The sequence below is a fragment of the Brachycentrus maculatus genome, unplaced genomic scaffold (assembly GCF_059751285.1).
Source record: "Brachycentrus maculatus isolate JH-2025_06_01 unplaced genomic scaffold, ASM5975128v1 h1tg000259l, whole genome shotgun sequence".
Taxonomy (NCBI): domain Eukaryota; kingdom Metazoa; phylum Arthropoda; class Insecta; order Trichoptera; family Brachycentridae; genus Brachycentrus; species Brachycentrus maculatus.
The window spans coordinates 214,490-236,483 of record NW_028281010.1 but is presented as its reverse complement, the minus strand read 5'-3'; the positions used below and the strand labels follow the sequence as shown (position 1 = coordinate 236,483).

The following is a 21,994-nucleotide window of genomic DNA, read 5'->3' as shown; positions in this document are numbered from 1 at the left end:
ACCTGGTATATCAAAAAATGATAAGCAGGGACTGCGTATTTTTAAAGCTAAATTGCATTCACGTGTTTCACGATAAATAAATTGTTTTCACGAGATTCACTGTTCTATACTTCCTGGTAAATCAAAGAATGATTAACAGGTATTACATATTTTTTTTAAAACAAACTTGATTTTACGTGTTCCAAAAAAAAAATACTTCACCATTTTCTCTTCTTCCTGGCATATCAATCAAAATTTACAAATGAGTAATACAAAATGTTGCATTCACGTGTTTCAAAATAAAGAAATTGCATTCACGGGTTTCAACATACATAAATTGCATTCACGTTAATGAATTTATTTACAAAATGAATAAATTGAATTCACGTGTTTCAAAGTGAATAAATTGTATCCACGTGTTTCAAAACGAATAAATTGCATTCACGTGTTTCAGCATGGATAAATTGGTCTGGCGGGTTTCACGAGCAGCCGTTGTTGGCCTTCTTGAGCTTCCGGCGACGGGCGTCGGCGTAGCCGTAGCCGGCCAGGCCGGTGATGATGCTCTTGGGGCTGCCGAGCAGGCCGGCGGCGCGCGCCAGCAGGCCGGGCGCGGCGCCCAGCCGGCGGCGCGCCTCGCACGCCTCTAGCGCGCGCGCCGGCCCGGCCAGCGCCGCGTGCACGGCGCGCATCTGCGCCGGCGTCACCTGGTGCGCGGTGATGAGGCGCGCGAACACGCACAGGCCGAGCTTGCGCGTCGCGTACGAGAAGCCCGGGTGGTCGGTCGGCCGGACGCCTGCCTTGCGGGAGCACATGCCTGCCATTGAGAAAAATCATTAATTTATACGTACATCTCTCAAATTCCTCATAATTCCTCTCCTTTCCTTTTCCTTCCTTCATATTCCATTTTATACCATAGCCTTACCCTTTTACTCGTACCCTCACCCTCAAACACACACGCACGCACACACACACACACACACAAACACACGTGCGCGAGCACACGCACACACGCACACGCCACTTTACTATGTACACTAATTAATACCTTCATTAATTGATTCGGCAGTCACTTTGTGGTAAAATGTATCCATTTTTAATTAATGTTTTACTTAGTAAATACCACTATTTCTTAAAATCTACTGTGACACATGTTTTGATGCGTTCCGCATCATTTTCAAACACGTATGATGCAGAATGCAACGAAACACGTGTCACAGTAGATTTTAAGAAATAGTGGTATTTACAAAGTAAAACATGAATTAAAAATGGATAGATTTTACCACAAAGTGACTGCCGAATCAATTGATGAAAGTATTGTTTGGTCTTGATAAAGAAGCGGTTAGCTTGGAAACCGGTAGACATTATAATTTAGTTATAATAAAATATTTATAGTTAAAACAAAGTTATATTTTCTTCAGACGAGATATGGTCTCATTAATGGTGGACAAGAGATGGTCTCATTAATGGTGGACGAGAGATGGTCTCATTAATGGTGGATGAGAGATGGTCTCATTAATGGTGGACGAAAGATGGTCTCATTAATGGTGGATGAGAGATGGTCTCATTAATGGTGGATGAGAGATGGTCTCATTAATGGCGGATGAGAGATAGTCTCATTAATGGTGGACGAGAGATGGTCTCATTAATGGTGGATGAGAGATGGTCTCATTAATGGTGGATGAGAGATGGTCTCATTAATGGTGGATGAGAGATGGTCTCATTAATGGTGGACGAGAGAGATGATCTCATTAATGGTGGACGAGAGAGAGAGAGAGAGGGTTGGTTACCGGTGATGAAGACGTCCTCAAGGTGGAAGAGGGGCGTGCTGAGCGCGGCGCGGTAGAGGAGCTCCGCGGCGCCCCGGGACATGACGTAGCCGGACCCGGAGAGGTAGCGCGGGTACACCTTGCCGCTGTACATGTACGTGGGGGAGTACCTGCCCGCAACACACAATTATAATAATAAATTTAAATAATTTATATAGTGCAATTTTCGTAAAATACTACCTAACAACACCTTGTCTAAAATGAGATTGTCGGAAACGGTATGAAGCATGCACGCGTACTCTAAGAAACGATTCTTTCCCCAGTTTTTTTTCAATTGATTTATTTCTGTCTCTGCAAATAAATAACTTTATACATATTGTAATACTTTTATTCAATAAAATGCGCAATGTCTGGGACTCACTGCAATACTCGACAAAAACCAGGTGTCGTCTCTTTAACGCCTGCATCCTAACAGTGTTGCGGTACGGATGTGAGTCGTGGCACCTCACCAAAGCTCAAAGCAAGAAACTAGCAAGTTTTGAAAATAGGTGCCCGAGGCGAATACTGGGTATAAAGTGGTATGACTTGGTCAGGAATGACGATGTGAGGAGAAGAACTCAACAGCCCCTCATACTGGAAGTCCTGAAGAGGAGAAGGTGGATATGGTTGGGACATGTCCTTAGAATGCCGCCTGAGGGCATCAACCCCTCGCGTCTCTTCTTCCAACCTTGAGAATTCCGGCGCCCATTCACCGACTATACTCAGCGGAACTTCCAGACGCCGGACTGACCTGGGAGGAAGCCAAGGAGATGGCGCGTGTTGGCCATATGCTCCACCTAGGGAGCGAACATGGAAAGAAGAAGAAGAAGATAATACTTTTATGTAACACGGAAAAGCATTACGGAGGAATACAAAAATTGTGAGCCCGTATCTATTATTTTTTGACATCTCATCAAAGATGAAGAAGAATATGGAAGTCTGGGCATTTACGGGGCTAACGACCGTCATAGGCTGGTTTATGTGATCACTTTACACACGTGTAACATTCACCAATTCTATCCATTATTGACAACCACAAAACTCAAATTCTTGGAAGTTCTATATATATGAACCAATTTACAAACCTTGTTCTTGAATCACTAGAACTTCACTAGAGACATGTATTGGTGAGATGTAATATTATATTTTATATTGATATTCTCATTTCAACTCAAGTTATAGTAAATACATATCACCGGGAGCGGAAGGTTAAAAAAAAAACCCTGTCAGATCCGACTAGGTTTACGGAAGTAAAAAGTTACCATTTGCTCTGCGTGTCGGATATGGGTCGCGCGTCGCAGATGAGGTCTCCCATGAGCAGCTTCTCCGGCTGCCTCTTCGCGGGCGGCAGCTGTCCCTGCGCGCGCTCAAACTCCCGAGTCTTGTTTTGTAGCGCGTCAATCAGCCGCGGGATGTTCACAAACATGTCGTCGTCTGTCTTCATGATGTAGCGCACTGAAAAGTCGCAATCCCCATCAAATCAATATATATATTTTATTAAAATATTTTGAGTGTCCAAATACTTGTTCACAAACCTGGATTATCTCCAATTATATAAGTTTTTTTCATATTAAATTATCTGGTCAAATTATAAGCTAAAATGATAAAAATGAAAATGATATTTTCTGGCGTTTCTCATGTGTGTGATTACAATCCAGGATTCGAACCTCACATACTAATAAAAGAGTTTCTGCTCTATAAAAAGCTTCTTTTCATCTCACCAATAGATGTCTCTCGTGAAGTTCTAGTGATTCAAGAATAACGTTTCAAAATTGGTTCATATATATAGAACTTCCAAGAATTTGAGTAGTGTGGTTGTCAGAATTGCTAGAATTGGTGAATGTTACACGTGTGTAAAGTGATCACTTAAACTAGCCCATGACGGTCATCAGGACTATGACTCCTTTCAAGAACGTCATATATCCAAAATCGTCAATTTTCAGTTGTGCATGTTTTTGGAATGCCCAGAAAATGTACTATATCCCAGCAAAAATGGCATTTTTTAACTTAATATTTACCCGCTACAGGAGAGAAAGTGTTGTTTTTGCATTTTGAAGAAAAGGTATTGTTTAATTAATTTTTTAAATATACTAAATATTATTCAAATGTAGAAAAAACCTTCAGGTTTTACCTAAAAAGATCTGTTGCACAATAAAAAGTTCAATAAGTGGCTCGATATGTATTTTCAATACATTTCATTATATTTTTAAACTTTAAAAATGATTTCCTGAAAAATCAAGTATTTTTGATTTACGACGTTCTTGAAAGGAGTGAGCGATATGTGATCCAATTTTGAAACATTGTACAAGAATCACTATAATTTTCACTAGTGACATCTATTTGATTTTTGACGTTGTTGAAAGGAATGAGCGATATGGGTAATTCCATAAATGCAGATTGTAATAGATAAAGATTGAAATGAAAATGTGGAGGTCCTCACCGAAATATTATAACAGTAATAATAAAACCCTTATCCGCACCCCAATGGTGCATAGGGCACTGCTTCATACATATGAACACAGTGTTATCTTGATCGTTTACACACGAAGGAAAGGTGATCAGCCCTCCGCTTCAGGTACCAGTCCAGGGTAATATTGAATAAATATTAATAATAATAATAATAATAAAACCCTTATCCGCACCCCAATGGTGCATAGGGCACTGCTTCATACATATGAACACAGTGTTATCTTGATCGTTTACACACGAAGGAAAGGTGATCAGCCCTCCGGTTCAGGTACCAGTCCAGGGTAATATTGAATAAATATTAATAATAATAATAATAATAAAACCCTTATCCGCACCCCAATGGTGCATAGGGCACTGCTTCATATGAACACAGTGTTATCTTGATCGTTTACACACGAAGGAGAGGTGATCAGCCCTCCGCTTCAGGTACCAGTCCAGGGTAATATTGAATAAATATTACAGTGAAAGAATCACTTATATTTATTTGACCCCCCTGGGAATCGAACCCGGGACCTCCAGAACGGTAGCCGAGCGTGCTGACCATTACACTACAGAGGCGGACATTACCAATATTGCACAAAAAAATCCTTTATTCATGATTGTAAACATATTTATTTAACTGTTCTGTTAAATGTTAGGTCTGTTAGGTGTGTTGAGATGGTTTGGACATGTAGAACGAACGAGTGAGGAAAGAACGGTGAAACAAATTTATGAGGCGAATGTAATTAGAAAAAGGAGCAGAGGAAGACCGAGAAAAACATGGCACGATCAGGTATGCCAAATACTTGAAAGTGTTCAGGTTAGGAGTCGAAACATCGGCGGGTGTGTATGAGGAGATGCATGAATGTGAAAGAGGCGAAGAATGTTTGCAAAGACAGAGTGGTGTGGCGTTCTATTCTCTCTGCCTACCCCTGCGGAGAAGCGGCGTGATGGTTAGTTAGTTGGTTAGTCATCTGTTAAATTTTCAAATAAATAAATTAATTAAAAAAACTTACCGTTTTTTTCGCAGTGCGTCACCACCCACTTGAGCAGCATCACGGACTTGAGGGTCAGGTTGTTGTACGCGTCCACGAATCCCTCTTGAATGATATCGCCGTGCATCGCGGCTTCCTCGTCGATCCGCGACTGCAGATCCGTCTCGTTGTCGTTCCCCGCCTGCCCGAGTAGAAAGAGAAACTTGATCTTGACAAAGCCGTCGTCGGCGGTGTCCTCCTCTCTGTGCAGATACTTGGACTCCGTCGCGTCGTCCGGCCTGTCCTTGGAGGACAGCTTTCGGGCGCTGGTGGTCGACTGGGAAAGAGACATCAGCTCCCTGGCGTCTTCCAGCGCCTTGTCGGAGACCTTGGCGCCCCGCGGCGGAATCCTCATGATGTTGGACTGCTCAGTCTGGTACTCGTAGTCCTGGAACGTCTGGTCTTCGACATCGCTACCTTCGAAGTTCCCCAGAATGTCGTCGGGGTTTTGGCTATCGTCGTAAGTCACCGCCGCCTTTCCGTTGTCAAAACGCGGGTCGTCCGCATCGGATCTTTTGCGCCTATTTTTTAAAAATCTACCTAATTTGGAAGCTACTATCCTAGGGTTAAACTCATCGCTAGAACTATCTTTAGAAGTTAAGGCTTTTTTATCCCTATCGCGGTTGATCGCGTCGTCCCGGTTCGGCGCCGCGTGTCGACGCACGCGCGTCTCTATGGCTGACAGATTGTCCCGGGAGTACCCCATCTCCGCGTACAGGTCCTCGGTCATGTTGAGGCGGGCCAGCTTGCTGGAGACGCTGAGGAACCTCTCGGCCAGGCGGCGGTAGCTGTCCCGCGCGGCCCAGGTCTCCCGGATGGCCGCGCGCCGGTCGAAGTGCGCCGTCGCGGAGCACACGACCACCAGCAGGAAGAGGTCGCCGCCGCAGCCATGTGACGGCTGGTTCAGCAGCGTCACGTTGTCGGGCAGCACGTACGTCCTCGTGTCGCGCGACGTGTTGTACGACCAGCCGACGACGGATCCTAAATGCCAAATAGAACAGTCACAATTTTACCTTATTTTAAAAAAAATATTTGGGTAATATATCAAAAATTAAACAAGGTCATTGGATTGAATTCTACTTTTATTTACATATATATGATAAGACATTATCAAACACTGTGTTAGCGAGATAGTTAGTTAGTTTAAAAATTTGAGAGAATCCACAGTCAATTATAAGAATTATATTACTTACTACATATTTTGAATAATCAAAATTCACAGTACATATTGGGTCCTGGTTCCACCCTAATGTATGGAAGCAAAGCGTGGAGTTGGCAAAAGAAGGATGAAAGTAGACTCAATGCAGTCGGAATTAAAAAAAAACAACAAAAAAAAGTCCGCCACACTAACCACGGGACCACAACCCGACACTGCATTCTCTCCGTGTATGGTAGATGTTGGAATGGTGATATAAGGAAAGGGTGCAAGGCTGAGATGAGCCCTATCCAGCAAACTAAGGAAGGCGGCTTGGGATGGTTTGGGAAGGATGAGAGTAGACTGGATGCAGTCGGGATGCCATCTCTCAGTGCGGCAAGACCATGTATGGTAGATGTTCCAATGGTGATATAAGGAAAGGGTGCAAGGCTGAGATGAGCACTATCCAGCAAACTAAGGAAGGCGGCTTGGGATGGTTTGGGAAGGATGAGAGTAGACTGGATGCAGTCGGGATGCCATCTCTCAGTGCGGCAAGACCATGTATGGTAGATGTTCCAATGGTGATATAAGGAAAGGGTGCAAGGCTGAGATGAGCACTATCCAGCAAACTAAGGAAGGCGGCTTGGGATGGTTTGGGAAGGATGAGAGTAGACTGGATGCAGTCGGGATGCCATCTCTCAGTGCGGCAAGACCATGTATGGTAGATGTTCCAATGGTGATATAAGGAAAGGGTGCAAGGCTGAGATGAGCCCTATCCAGCAAACTAAGGAAGGCGGCTTGGGATGGTTTGGGAAGGATGAGAGTAGACTGGATGCAGTCGGGATGCCATCTCTCAGTGCGGCAAGACCATGTATGGTAGATGTTGGAATGGTGATATAAGGAAAGGGTGCAAGGCTGAGATGAGCCCTATCCAGCAAACTAAGGAAGGCGGCTTGGGATGGTTTGGGAAGGATGAGAGTAGACTGGATGCAGTCGGGATGCCATCTCTCAGTGCGGCAAGACCATGTATGGTAGATGTTCCAATGGTGATATAAGGAAAGGGTGCAAGGCTGAGATGAGCACTATCCAGCAAACTAAGGAAGGCGGCTTGGGATGGTTTGGGAAGGATGAGAGTAGACTGGATGCAGTCGGGATGCCATCTCTCAGTGCGGCAAGACCATGTATGGTAGATGTTCCAATGGTGATATAAGGAAAGGGTGCAAGGCTGAGATGAGCACTATCCAGCAAACTAAGGAAGGCGGCTTGGGATGGTTTGGGAAGGATGAGAGTAGACTGGATGCAGTCGGGATGCCATCTCTCAGTGCGGCAAGACCATGTATGGTAGATGTTCCAATGGTGATATAAGGAAAGGGTGCAAGGCTGAGATGAGCACTATCCAGCAAACTAAGGAAGGCGGCTTGGGATGGTTTGGGAAGGATGAGAGTAGACTGGATGCAGTCGGGATGCCATCTCTCAGTGCGGCAAGACCATGTATGGTAGATGTTCCAATGGTGATATAAGGAAAGGGTGCAAGGCTGAGATGAGCACTATCCAGCAAACTAAGGAAGGCGGCTTGGGATGGTTTGGGAAGGATGAGAGTAGACTGGATGCAGTCGGGATGCCATCTCTCAGTGCGGCAAGACCATGTATGGTAGATGTTCCAATGGTGATATAAGGAAAGGGTGCAAGGCTGAGATGAGCACTATCCAGCAAACTAAGGAAGGCGGCTTGGGATGGTTTGGGAAGGATGAGAGTAGACTGGATGCAGTCGGGATGCCATCTCTCAGTGCGGCAAGACCATGTATGGTAGATGTTCCAATGGTGATATAAGGAAAGGGTGCAAGGCTGAGATGAGCACTATCCAGCAAACTAAGGAAGGCGGCTTGGGATGGTTTGGGAAGGATGAGAGTAGACTGGATGCAGTCGGGATGCCATCTCTCAGTGCGGCAAGACCATGTATGGTAGATGTTCCAATGGTGATATAAGGAAAGGGTGCAAGGCTGAGATGAGCACTATCCAGCAAACTAAGGAAGGCGGCTTGGGATGGTTTGGGAAGGATGAGAGTAGACTGGATGCAGTCGGGATGCCATCTCTCAGTGCGGCAAGACCATGTATGGTAGATGTTCCAATGGTGATATAAGGAAAGGGTGCAAGGCTGAGATGAGCACTATCCAGCAAACTAAGGAAGGCGGCTTGGGATGGTTTGGGAAGGATGAGAGTAGACTGGATGCAGTCGGGATGCCATCTCTCAGTGCGGCAAGACCATGTATGGTAGATGTTCCAATGGTGATATAAGGAAAGGGTGCAAGGCTGAGATGAGCACTATCCAGCAAACTAAGGAAGGCGGCTTGGGATGGTTTGGGAAGGATGAGAGTAGACTGGATGCAGTCGGGATGCCATCTCTCAGTGCGGCAAGACCATGTATGGTAGATGTTCCAATGGTGATATAAGGAAAGGGTGCAAGGCTGAGATGAGCACTATCCAGCAAACTAAGGAAGGCGGCTTGGGATGGTTTGGGAAGGATGAGAGTAGACTGGATGCAGTCGGGATGCCATCTCTCAGTGCGGCAAGACCATGTATGGTAGATGTTCCAATGGTGATATAAGGAAAGGGTGCAAGGCTGAGATGAGCACTATCCAGCAAACTAAGGAAGGCGGCTTGGGATGGTTTGGGAAGGATGAGAGTAGACTGGATGCAGTCGGGATGCCATCTCTCAGTGCGGCAAGACCATGTATGGTAGATGTTCCAATGGTGATATAAGGAAAGGGTGCAAGGCTGAGATGAGCACTATCCAGCAAACTAAGGAAGGCGGCTTGGGATGGTTTGGGAAGGATGAGAGTAGACTGGATGCAGTCGGGATGCCATCTCTCAGTGCGGCAAGACCATGTATGGTAGATGTTCCAATGGTGATATAAGGAAAGGGTGCAAGGCTGAGATGAGCACTATCCAGCAAACTAAGGAAGGCGGCTTGGGATGGTTTGGGAAGGATGAGAGTAGACTGGATGCAGTCGGGATGCCATCTCTCAGTGCGGCAAGACCATGTATGGTAGATGTTCCAATGGTGATATAAGGAAAGGGTGCAAGGCTGAGATGAGCACTATCCAGCAAACTAAGGAAGGCGGCTTGGGATGGTTTGGGAAGGATGAGAGTAGACTGGATGCAGTCGGGATGCCATCTCTCAGTGCGGCAAGACCATGTATGGTAGATGTTCCAATGGTGATATAAGGAAAGGGTGCAAGGCTGAGATGAGCACTATCCAGCAAACTAAGGAAGGCGGCTTGGGATGGTTTGGGAAGGATGAGAGTAGACTGGATGCAGTCGGGATGCCATCTCTCAGTGCGGCAAGACCATGTATGGTAGATGTTCCAATGGTGATATAAGGAAAGGGTGCAAGGCTGAGATGAGCACTATCCAGCAAACTAAGGAAGGCGGCTTGGGATGGTTTGGGAAGGATGAGAGTAGACTGGATGCAGTCGGGATGCCATCTCTCAGTGCGGCAAGACCATGTATGGTAGATGTTCCAATGGTGATATAAGGAAAGGGTGCAAGGCTGAGATGAGCACTATCCAGCAAACTAAGGAAGGCGGCTTGGGATGGTTTGGGAAGGATGAGAGTAGACTGGATGCAGTCGGGATGCCATCTCTCAGTGCGGCAAGACCATGTATGGTAGATGTTCCAATGGTGATATAAGGAAAGGGTGCAAGGCTGAGATGAGCACTATCCAGCAAACTAAGGAAGGCGGCTTGGGATGGTTTGGGAAGGATGAGAGTAGACTGGATGCAGTCGGGATGCCATCTCTCAGTGCGGCAAGACCATGTATGGTAGATGTTCGAATGGTGATATAAGGAAAGGGTGCAAGGCTGAGATGAGCACTATCCAGCAAACTAAGGAAGGCGGCTTGGGATGGTTTGGGAAGGATGAGAGTAGACTGGATGCAGTCGGGATGCCATCTCTCAGTGCGGCAAGACCATGTATGGTAGATGTTCCAATGGTGATATAAGGAAAGGGTGCAAGGCTGAGATGAGCACTATCCAGCAAACTAAGGAAGGCGGCTTGGGATGGTTTGGGAAGGATGAGAGTAGACTGGATGCAGTCGGGATGCCATCTCTCAGTGCGGCAAGACCATGTATGGTAGATGTTCCAATGGTGATATAAGGAAAGGGTGCAAGGCTGAGATGAGCACTATCCAGCAAACTAAGGAAGGCGGCTTGGGATGGTTTGGGAAGGATGAGAGTAGACTGGATGCAGTCGGGATGCCATCTCTCAGTGCGGCAAGACCATGTATGGTAGATGTTCCAATGGTGATATAAGGAAAGGGTGCAAGGCTGAGATGAGCACTATCCAGCAAACTAAGGAAGGCGGCTTGGGATGGTTTGGGAAGGATGAGAGTAGACTGGATGCAGTCGGGATGCCATCTCTCAGTGCGGCAAGACCATGTATGGTAGATGTTCCAATGGTGATATAAGGAAAGGGTGCAAGGCTGAGATGAGCACTATCCAGCAAACTAAGGAAGGCGGCTTGGGATGGTTTGGGAAGGATGAGAGTAGACTGGATGCAGTCGGGATGCCATCTCTCAGTGCGGCAAGACCATGTATGGTAGATGTTCCAATGGTGATATAAGGAAAGGGTGCAAGGCTGAGATGAGCACTATCCAGCAAACTAAGGAAGGCGGCTTGGGATGGTTTGGGAAGGATGAGAGTAGACTGGATGCAGTCGGGATGCCATCTCTCAGTGCGGCAAGACCATGTATGGTAGATGTTCCAATGGTGATATAAGGAAAGGGTGCAAGGCTGAGATGAGCACTATCCAGCAAACTAAGGAAGGCGGCTTGGGATGGTTTGGGAAGGATGAGAGTAGACTGGATGCAGTCGGGATGCCATCTCTCAGTGCGGCAAGACCATGTATGGTAGATGTTCCAATGGTGATATAAGGAAAGGGTGCAAGGCTGAGATGAGCACTATCCAGCAAACTAAGGAAGGCGGCTTGGGATGGTTTGGGAAGGATGAGAGTAGACTGGATGCAGTCGGGATGCCATCTCTCAGTGCGGCAAGACCATGTATGGTAGATGTTCCAATGGTGATATAAGGAAAGGGTGCAAGGCTGAGATGAGCACTATCCAGCAAACTAAGGAAGGCGGCTTGGGATGGTTTGGGAAGGATGAGAGTAGACTGGATGCAGTCGGGATGCCATCTCTCAGTGCGGCAAGACCATGTATGGTAGATGTTCCAATGGTGATATAAGGAAAGGGTGCAAGGCTGAGATGAGCACTATCCAGCAAACTAAGGAAGGCGGCTTGGGATGGTTTGGGAAGGATGAGAGTAGACTGGATGCAGTCGGGATGCCATCTCTCAGTGCGGCAAGACCATGTATGGTAGATGTTCCAATGGTGATATAAGGAAAGGGTGCAAGGCTGAGATGAGCACTATCCAGCAAACTAAGGAAGGCGGCTTGGGATGGTTTGGGAAGGATGAGAGTAGACTGGATGCAGTCGGGATGCCATCTCTCAGTGCGGCAAGACCATGTATGGTAGATGTTCCAATGGTGATATAAGGAAAGGGTGCAAGGCTGAGATGAGCACTATCCAGCAAACTAAGGAAGGCGGCTTGGGATGGTTTGGGAAGGATGAGAGTAGACTGGATGCAGTCGGGATGCCATCTCTCAGTGCGGCAAGACCATGTATGGTAGATGTTCCAATGGTGATATAAGGAAAGGGTGCAAGGCTGAGATGAGCACTATCCAGCAAACTAAGGAAGGCGGCTTGGGATGGTTTGGGAAGGATGAGAGTAGACTGGATGCAGTCGGGATGCCATCTCTCAGTGCGGCAAGACCATGTATGGTAGATGTTCCAATGGTGATATAAGGAAAGGGTGCAAGGCTGAGATGAGCACTATCCAGCAAACTAAGGAAGGCGGCTTGGGATGGTTTGGGAAGGATGAGAGTAGACTGGATGCAGTCGGGATGCCATCTCTCAGTGCGGCAAGACCATGTATGGTAGATGTTCCAATGGTGATATAAGGAAAGGGTGCAAGGCTGAGATGAGCACTATCCAGCAAACTAAGGAAGGCGGCTTGGGATGGTTTGGGAAGGATGAGAGTAGACTGGATGCAGTCGGGATGCCATCTCTCAGTGCGGCAAGACCATGTATGGTAGATGTTCCAATGGTGATATAAGGAAAGGGTGCAAGGCTGAGATGAGCACTATCCAGCAAACTAAGGAAGGCGGCTTGGGATGGTTTGGGAAGGATGAGAGTAGACTGGATGCAGTCGGGATGCCATCTCTCAGTGCGGCAAGACCATGTATGGTAGATGTTCCAATGGTGATATAAGGAAAGGGTGCAAGGCTGAGATGAGCACTATCCAGCAAACTAAGGAAGGCGGCTTGGGATGGTTTGGGAAGGATGAGAGTAGACTGGATGCAGTCGGGATGCCATCTCTCAGTGCGGCAAGACCATGTATGGTAGATGTTCCAATGGTGATATAAGGAAAGGGTGCAAGGCTGAGATGAGCACTATCCAGCAAACTAAGGAAGGCGGCTTGGGATGGTTTGGGAAGGATGAGAGTAGACTGGATGCAGTCGGGATGCCATCTCTCAGTGCGGCAAGACCATGTATGGTAGATGTTCCAATGGTGATATAAGGAAAGGGTGCAAGGCTGAGATGAGCACTATCCAGCAAACTAAGGAAGGCGGCTTGGGATGGTTTGGGAAGGATGAGAGTAGACTGGATGCAGTCGGGATGCCATCTCTCAGTGCGGCAAGACCATGTATGGTAGATGTTCCAATGGTGATATAAGGAAAGGGTGCAAGGCTGAGATGAGCACTATCCAGCAAACTAAGGAAGGCGGCTTGGGATGGTTTGGGAAGGATGAGAGTAGACTGGATGCAGTCGGGATGCCATCTCTCAGTGCGGCAAGACCATGTATGGTAGATGTTCCAATGGTGATATAAGGAAAGGGTGCAAGGCTGAGATGAGCACTATCCAGCAAACTAAGGAAGGCGGCTTGGGATGGTTTGGGAAGGATGAGAGTAGACTGGATGCAGTCGGGATGCCATCTCTCAGTGCGGCAAGACCATGTATGGTAGATGTTCCAATGGTGATATAAGGAAAGGGTGCAAGGCTGAGATGAGCACTATCCAGCAAACTAAGGAAGGCGGCTTGGGATGGTTTGGGAAGGATGAGAGTAGACTGGATGCAGTCGGGATGCCATCTCTCAGTGCGGCAAGACCATGTATGGTAGATGTTCCAATGGTGATATAAGGAAAGGGTGCAAGGCTGAGATGAGCACTATCCAGCAAACTAAGGAAGGCGGCTTGGGATGGTTTGGGAAGGATGAGAGTAGACTGGATGCAGTCGGGATGCCATCTCTCAGTGCGGCAAGACCATGTATGGTAGATGTTCCAATGGTGATATAAGGAAAGGGTGCAAGGCTGAGATGAGCACTATCCAGCAAACTAAGGAAGGCGGCTTGGGATGGTTTGGGAAGGATGAGAGTAGACTGGATGCAGTCGGGATGCCATCTCTCAGTGCGGCAAGACCATGTATGGTAGATGTTCCAATGGTGATATAAGGAAAGGGTGCAAGGCTGAGATGAGCACTATCCAGCAAACTAAGGAAGGCGGCTTGGGATGGTTTGGGAAGGATGAGAGTAGACTGGATGCAGTCGGGATGCCATCTCTCAGTGCGGCAAGACCATGTATGGTAGATGTTCCAATGGTGATATAAGGAAAGGGTGCAAGGCTGAGATGAGCACTATCCAGCAAACTAAGGAAGGCGGCTTGGGATGGTTTGGGAAGGATGAGAGTAGACTGGATGCAGTCGGGATGCCATCTCTCAGTGCGGCAAGACCATGTATGGTAGATGTTCCAATGGTGATATAAGGAAAGGGTGCAAGGCTGAGATGAGCACTATCCAGCAAACTAAGGAAGGCGGCTTGGGATGGTTTGGGAAGGATGAGAGTAGACTGGATGCAGTCGGGATGCCATCTCTCAGTGCGGCAAGACCATGTATGGTAGATGTTCCAATGGTGATATAAGGAAAGGGTGCAAGGCTGAGATGAGCACTATCCAGCAAACTAAGGAAGGCGGCTTGGGATGGTTTGGGAAGGATGAGAGTAGACTGGATGCAGTCGGGATGCCATCTCTCAGTGCGGCAAGACCATGTATGGTAGATGTTCCAATGGTGATATAAGGAAAGGGTGCAAGGCTGAGATGAGCACTATCCAGCAAACTAAGGAAGGCGGCTTGGGATGGTTTGGGAAGGATGAGAGTAGACTGGATGCAGTCGGGATGCCATCTCTCAGTGCGGCAAGACCATGTATGGTAGATGTTCCAATGGTGATATAAGGAAAGGGTGCAAGGCTGAGATGAGCACTATCCAGCAAACTAAGGAAGGCGGCTTGGGATGGTTTGGGAAGGATGAGAGTAGACTGGATGCAGTCGGGATGCCATCTCTCAGTGCGGCAAGACCATGTATGGTAGATGTTCCAATGGTGATATAAGGAAAGGGTGCAAGGCTGAGATGAGCACTATCCAGCAAACTAAGGAAGGCGGCTTGGGATGGTTTGGGAAGGATGAGAGTAGACTGGATGCAGTCGGGATGCCATCTCTCAGTGCGGCAAGACCATGTATGGTAGATGTTCCAATGGTGATATAAGGAAAGGGTGCAAGGCTGAGATGAGCACTATCCAGCAAACTAAGGAAGGCGGCTTGGGATGGTTTGGGAAGGATGAGAGTAGACTGGATGCAGTCGGGATGCCATCTCTCAGTGCGGCAAGACCATGTATGGTAGATGTTCCAATGGTGATATAAGGAAAGGGTGCAAGGCTGAGATGAGCACTATCCAGCAAACTAAGGAAGGCGGCTTGGGATGGTTTGGGAAGGATGAGAGTAGACTGGATGCAGTCGGGATGCCATCTCTCAGTGCGGCAAGACCATGTATGGTAGATGTTCCAATGGTGATATAAGGAAAGGGTGCAAGGCTGAGATGAGCACTATCCAGCAAACTAAGGAAGGCGGCTTGGGATGGTTTGGGAAGGATGAGAGTAGACTGGATGCAGTCGGGATGCCATCTCTCAGTGCGGCAAGACCATGTATGGTAGATGTTCCAATGGTGATATAAGGAAAGGGTGCAAGGCTGAGATGAGCACTATCCAGCAAACTAAGGAAGGCGGCTTGGGATGGTTTGGGAAGGATGAGAGTAGACTGGATGCAGTCGGGATGCCATCTCTCAGTGCGGCAAGACCATGTATGGTAGATGTTCCAATGGTGATATAAGGAAAGGGTGCAAGGCTGAGATGAGCACTATCCAGCAAACTAAGGAAGGCGGCTTGGGATGGTTTGGGAAGGATGAGAGTAGACTGGATGCAGTCGGGATGCCATCTCTCAGTGCGGCAAGACCATGTATGGTAGATGTTCCAATGGTGATATAAGGAAAGGGTGCAAGGCTGAGATGAGCACTATCCAGCAAACTAAGGAAGGCGGCTTGGGATGGTTTGGGAAGGATGAGAGTAGACTGGATGCAGTCGGGATGCCATCTCTCAGTGCGGCAAGACCATGTATGGTAGATGTTCCAATGGTGATATAAGGAAAGGGTGCAAGGCTGAGATGAGCACTATCCAGCAAACTAAGGAAGGCGGCTTGGGATGGTTTGGGAAGGATGAGAGTAGACTGGATGCAGTCGGGATGCCATCTCTCAGTGCGGCAAGACCATGTATGGTAGATGTTCCAATGGTGATATAAGGAAAGGGTGCAAGGCTGAGATGAGCACTATCCAGCAAACTAAGGAAGGCGGCTTGGGATGGTTTGGGAAGGATGAGAGTAGACTGGATGCAGTCGGGATGCCATCTCTCAGTGCGGCAAGACCATGTATGGTAGATGTTCCAATGGTGATATAAGGAAAGGGTGCAAGGCTGAGATGAGCACTATCCAGCAAACTAAGGAAGGCGGCTTGGGATGGTTTGGGAAGGATGAGAGTAGACTGGATGCAGTCGGGATGCCATCTCTCAGTGCGGCAAGACCATGTATGGTAGATGTTCCAATGGTGATATAAGGAAAGGGTGCAAGGCTGAGATGAGCACTATCCAGCAAACTAAGGAAGGCGGCTTGGGATGGTTTGGGAAGGATGAGAGTAGACTGGATGCAGTCGGGATGCCATCTCTCAGTGCGGCAAGACCATGTATGGTAGATGTTCCAATGGTGATATAAGGAAAGGGTGCAAGGCTGAGATGAGCACTATCCAGCAAACTAAGGAAGGCGGCTTGGGATGGTTTGGGAAGGATGAGAGTAGACTGGATGCAGTCGGGATGCCATCTCTCAGTGCGGCAAGACCATGTATGGTAGATGTTCCAATGGTGATATAAGGAAAGGGTGCAAGGCTGAGATGAGCACTATCCAGCAAACTAAGGAAGGCGGCTTGGGATGGTTTGGGAAGGATGAGAGTAGACTGGATGCAGTCGGGATGCCATCTCTCAGTGCGGCAAGACCATGTATGGTAGATGTTCCAATGGTGATATAAGGAAAGGGTGCAAGGCTGAGATGAGCACTATCCAGCAAACTAAGGAAGGCGGCTTGGGATGGTTTGGGAAGGATGAGAGTAGACTGGATGCAGTCGGGATGCCATCTCTCAGTGCGGCAAGACCATGTATGGTAGATGTTCCAATGGTGATATAAGGAAAGGGTGCAAGGCTGAGATGAGCACTATCCAGCAAACTAAGGAAGGCGGCTTGGGATGGTTTGGGAAGGATGAGAGTAGACTGGATGCAGTCGGGATGCCATCTCTCAGTGCGGCAAGACCATGTATGGTAGATGTTCCAATGGTGATATAAGGAAAGGGTGCAAGGCTGAGATGAGCACTATCCAGCAAACTAAGGAAGGCGGCTTGGGATGGTTTGGGAAGGATGAGAGTAGACTGGATGCAGTCGGGATGCCATCTCTCAGTGCGGCAAGACCATGTATGGTAGATGTTCCAATGGTGATATAAGGAAAGGGTGCAAGGCTGAGATGAGCACTATCCAGCAAACTAAGGAAGGCGGCTTGGGATGGTTTGGGAAGGATGAGAGTAGACTGGATGCAGTCGGGATGCCATCTCTCAGTGCGGCAAGACCATGTATGGTAGATGTTCCAATGGTGATATAAGGAAAGGGTGCAAGGCTGAGATGAGCACTATCCAGCAAACTAAGGAAGGCGGCTTGGGATGGTTTGGGAAGGATGAGAGTAGACTGGATGCAGTCGGGATGCCATCTCTCAGTGCGGCAAGACCATGTATGGTAGATGTTCCAATGGTGATATAAGGAAAGGGTGCAAGGCTGAGATGAGCACTATCCAGCAAACTAAGGAAGGCGGCTTGGGATGGTTTGGGAAGGATGAGAGTAGACTGGATGCAGTCGGGATGCCATCTCTCAGTGCGGCAAGACCATGTATGGTAGATGTTCCAATGGTGATATAAGGAAAGGGTGCAAGGCTGAGATGAGCACTATCCAGCAAACTAAGGAAGGCGGCTTGGGATGGTTTGGGAAGGATGAGAGTAGACTGGATGCAGTCGGGATGCCATCTCTCAGTGCGGCAAGACCATGTATGGTAGATGTTCCAATGGTGATATAAGGAAAGGGTGCAAGGCTGAGATGAGCACTATCCAGCAAACTAAGGAAGGCGGCTTGGGATGGTTTGGGAAGGATGAGAGTAGACTGGATGCAGTCGGGATGCCATCTCTCAGTGCGGCAAGACCATGTATGGTAGATGTTCCAATGGTGATATAAGGAAAGGGTGCAAGGCTGAGATGAGCACTATCCAGCAAACTAAGGAAGGCGGCTTGGGATGGTTTGGGAAGGATGAGAGTAGACTGGATGCAGTCGGGATGCCATCTCTCAGTGCGGCAAGACCATGTATGGTAGATGTTCCAATGGTGATATAAGGAAAGGGTGCAAGGCTGAGATGAGCACTATCCAGCAAACTAAGGAAGGCGGCTTGGGATGGTTTGGGAAGGATGAGAGTAGACTGGATGCAGTCGGGATGCCATCTCTCAGTGCGGCAAGACCATGTATGGTAGATGTTCCAATGGTGATATAAGGAAAGGGTGCAAGGCTGAGATGAGCACTATCCAGCAAACTAAGGAAGGCGGCTTGGGATGGTTTGGGAAGGATGAGAGTAGACTGGATGCAGTCGGGATGCCATCTCTCAGTGCGGCAAGACCATGTATGGTAGATGTTCCAATGGTGATATAAGGAAAGGGTGCAAGGCTGAGATGAGCACTATCCAGCAAACTAAGGAAGGCGGCTTGGGATGGTTTGGGAAGGATGAGAGTAGACTGGATGCAGTCGGGATGCCATCTCTCAGTGCGGCAAGACCATGTATGGTAGATGTTCCAATGGTGATATAAGGAAAGGGTGCAAGGCTGAGATGAGCACTATCCAGCAAACTAAGGAAGGCGGGTTGGGATGGTTTGGGAAGGATGAGAGTAGACTGGATGCAGTCGGGATGCCATCTCTCAGTGCGGCAAGACCATGTATGGTAGATGTTCCAATGGTGATATAAGGAAAGGGTGCAAGGCTGAGATGAGCACTATCCAGCAAACTAAGGAAGGCGGCTTGGGATGGTTTGGGAAGGATGAGAGTAGACTGGATGCAGTCGGGATGCCATCTCTCAGTGCGGCAAGACCATGTATGGTAGATGTTCCAATGGTGATATAAGGAAAGGGTGCAAGGCTGAGATGAGCACTATCCAGCAAACTAAGGAAGGCGGCTTGGGATGGTTTGGGAAGGATGAGAGTAGACTGGATGCAGTCGGGATGCCATCTCTCAGTGCGGCAAGACCATGTATGGTAGATGTTCCAATGGTGATATAAGGAAAGGGTGCAAGGCTGAGATGAGCCCTATCCAGCAAACTAAGGAAGGCGGCTTGGGATGGTTTGGGAAGGATGAGAGTAGACTGGATGCAGTCGGGATGCCATCTCTCAGTGCGGCAAGACCATGTATGGTAGATGTTCCAATGGTGATATAAGGAAAGGGTGCAAGGCTGAGATGAGCACTATCCAGCAAACTAAGGAAGGCGGCTTGGGATGGTTTGGGAAGGATGAGAGTAGACTGGATGCAGTCGGGATGCCATCTCTCAGTGCGGCAAGACCATGTATGGTAGATGTTCCAATGGTGATATAAGGAAAGGGTGCAAGGCTGAGATGAGCACTATCCAGCAAACTAAGGAAGGCGGCTTGGGATAGTTTGGGCATGTGAATCGAATGAGTAAAGAAAGGATAGTAAAAAAAAATTATCTGGCGAATGTAGAAGCAGAGGAAGACCGAGGAAAACTGGCATGATCAAGAATAACAATTACATTGGGCGTGGTCAGGTCAGGAGTCGAAATAATCGGCGGGTATGTATGAGGAGATGCGTGAATGTGAAAGAGGCGAGGATTGTTTACAAAGACAGGTAGGTGTGGCGTTCTAATCTCTCTGCCTACCCCTGCAGAGAAGCGGCGTGATGGTTAGTTGATCACAATAGTGTAAATATGTTATGAAAATTGCAAATTTGTGCATAATGTGTGTGCGAATGTTATTAACCGTATGGCAATTAGGTGATTGCAATATTTTGAGTGTGTACAAATCATTATTCATATAGATTTTTTTTTTTATTGATATCTCAACCTATGCTCATCTATATAGAAGAAGAATAAGATGAAAGTCCGGGCATCTACGGGGCTTACGACCATCATAGGCTGATTTAAGTGATCACTTTACACACGTGTAACATTCACCGATTCTACCCATGATTGACAATCGCACTACTCAAATTCTATATATATATGTGATCCAATTTTGAAACATTGTACAAGAATCACTAGAATTTTCACTAGTGACATCTATTGAGTGAGACGAAGAAGCTTTTTTTATTGAGCAGAAACTCTTTCATATGCCTGTGAGGTCCGAATTCTGGATTATAATCACATACATGAGAAACACCAGTAAATATTGTTTTCATTTTATTATCTTTTTATAAAAAAATTCCCTTTTTAACGGTCATGAACCCTGTAAATGCCCAGACATCCATTATCTTCTTCATCTATGTTTAGATGTAAAAAAAAACAACATGATAAATAACTCTTACAATTTGGAGATAATCCAGATTTGTGAACAAGTATTTGGACACACTCATGTCAATAAGATAAACGCCAAAATAACCCAGAAAAACGCAAATCAACCCTTGAATAGATGTGGAGTGGCGTGCGTGTTAGGTAGGCACATGTAGATGTAACACTCTCCTTATCGTTCATGAAGATGTATGTATATGTAACACTCTCATTATCATTCATGTAGATGTATAATTAATGTAGATGTAACACTCTCCTTATCATTCATGTAGATGTATGTAGCACTCTCCTTATTATTCATGTAGATATATCATTCATGTAGATGAATCACTCTCCTTATTATTCATGTAGATATATCATTCATGTAGATGTATCATATTATATATGTAGATGTATCATTCATGTAGATGCATAATTCATGTAGATGTATCATTCATGTAGATGTATGTAGATATAGATATAACACCCTCCTTATCATTTATATAGATGTATGTAGATATTGATGTAACACTCTCCTTATCATTCATGTAGATGTAGTATGTAGCGGTATGCGTGTACCTGTTTGGAAGATGCCCGCCAAGTTAGGGTGGGGGGGAGGTGTCATGCGATGCGTGCCATCTATGCAAAACCACAAAATAAACTCTACAAACCAAAGTATAAGACATGCAATCCAGACAAGTGCTATTTATATTGCGGAATGGATTCGCTTTACCCGAAAGATAACCTAATTTGGGTTTGTCGGCACACAGTATGTGCCAGCTCGAACAGCGCACGTCGCGACTTTGGCACACAGTCTGTGCCAGTCTGGAGTTTTACCGAGTTACCGAGTACGAGCTTTACTCGGTTTTATGTTTGCCCAACCGAGTACTCGGCCTGATAACTCGGTTCAATCAGACAAATGCTTTTGCATAAATAATTGAAAAGTAACATTGTTTTAAAATCACAATAAATATTTTATTATAACTTTATTAGTCCAGAGTAATATTGAATAAATATTAGAGTGAAAATATCACTTATATTTATTTGCTCCCCCCCCCCTGGGAATCGAACCCGGGACCTCCAGAACGGTAGCCGAGCGTGCTGACCATTACACTACGGAGGTGGCATCCACATATAAATTATATTAAAATGTGTGAGGTTACCTGGACCGATCCCGGAAGGCTTGTAGGTGGAGGAGTAGAGGACCATTATGCAGACGCAGGCGCAACAGAGGATGAAGAATTTCTGCATGAACCGGGGGTTCCTTCCCGGCGCCCATCTTGCCGATGACACGTCGTAGGGAACATCCATCGGGATCTTCTCCAAGCTGCGGAAAATAATTGCAAATTGCAAACATAGGAAATATTATTACAGATTACAACTTGTGACAGTTAAGCATTGTTGCGCGGTATGATGGATAAGCCTGAAATTATCCAGAACATTGGTCTGCATGTTCCCGATAGTTACCTAAGACGTAAGCATAACCTAACTATGAGTATTTCAATGTTTTAGAATTAGTACATAAACCCTGATGATGACAA

General features: G+C 46.8%; 1 protein-coding gene across 7 annotated transcripts in view; it reads right to left on the bottom strand.

Moving 5' to 3' along the window:
* Positions 1 to 203: 203 nt before the first annotated feature.
* LOC148305867 (uncharacterized) overlaps positions 204 to 21,994 on the bottom strand; it is a 29,716-nt gene continuing 7,925 nt past the window's right edge. For 4 of the 7 annotated variants that reach the window (XM_088265915.1, XM_088265914.1, XM_088265917.1 and 1 more), the window contains exons 4-8: positions 21,617 to 21,780; positions 5,249 to 6,247; positions 3,047 to 3,239; positions 1,767 to 1,915; positions 204 to 793 (exon numbers count right to left, since the gene is read on the bottom strand). In XM_088265915.1, coding sequence (XP_088122041.1) covers positions 459 to 793; positions 1,767 to 1,915; positions 3,047 to 3,239; positions 5,249 to 6,247; positions 21,617 to 21,780 — 1,840 coding nt within the window. In that variant the 3' untranslated portion in view covers positions 204 to 458. Of the gene's footprint in view, positions 794 to 1,766; positions 1,916 to 3,046; positions 3,240 to 5,248; positions 6,248 to 21,032; positions 21,093 to 21,616; positions 21,781 to 21,994 lie in introns of all 7 variants that reach the window. The other 3 variants (XM_088265912.1, XM_088265913.1, XM_088265911.1) reach the window with 1 other exon arrangement.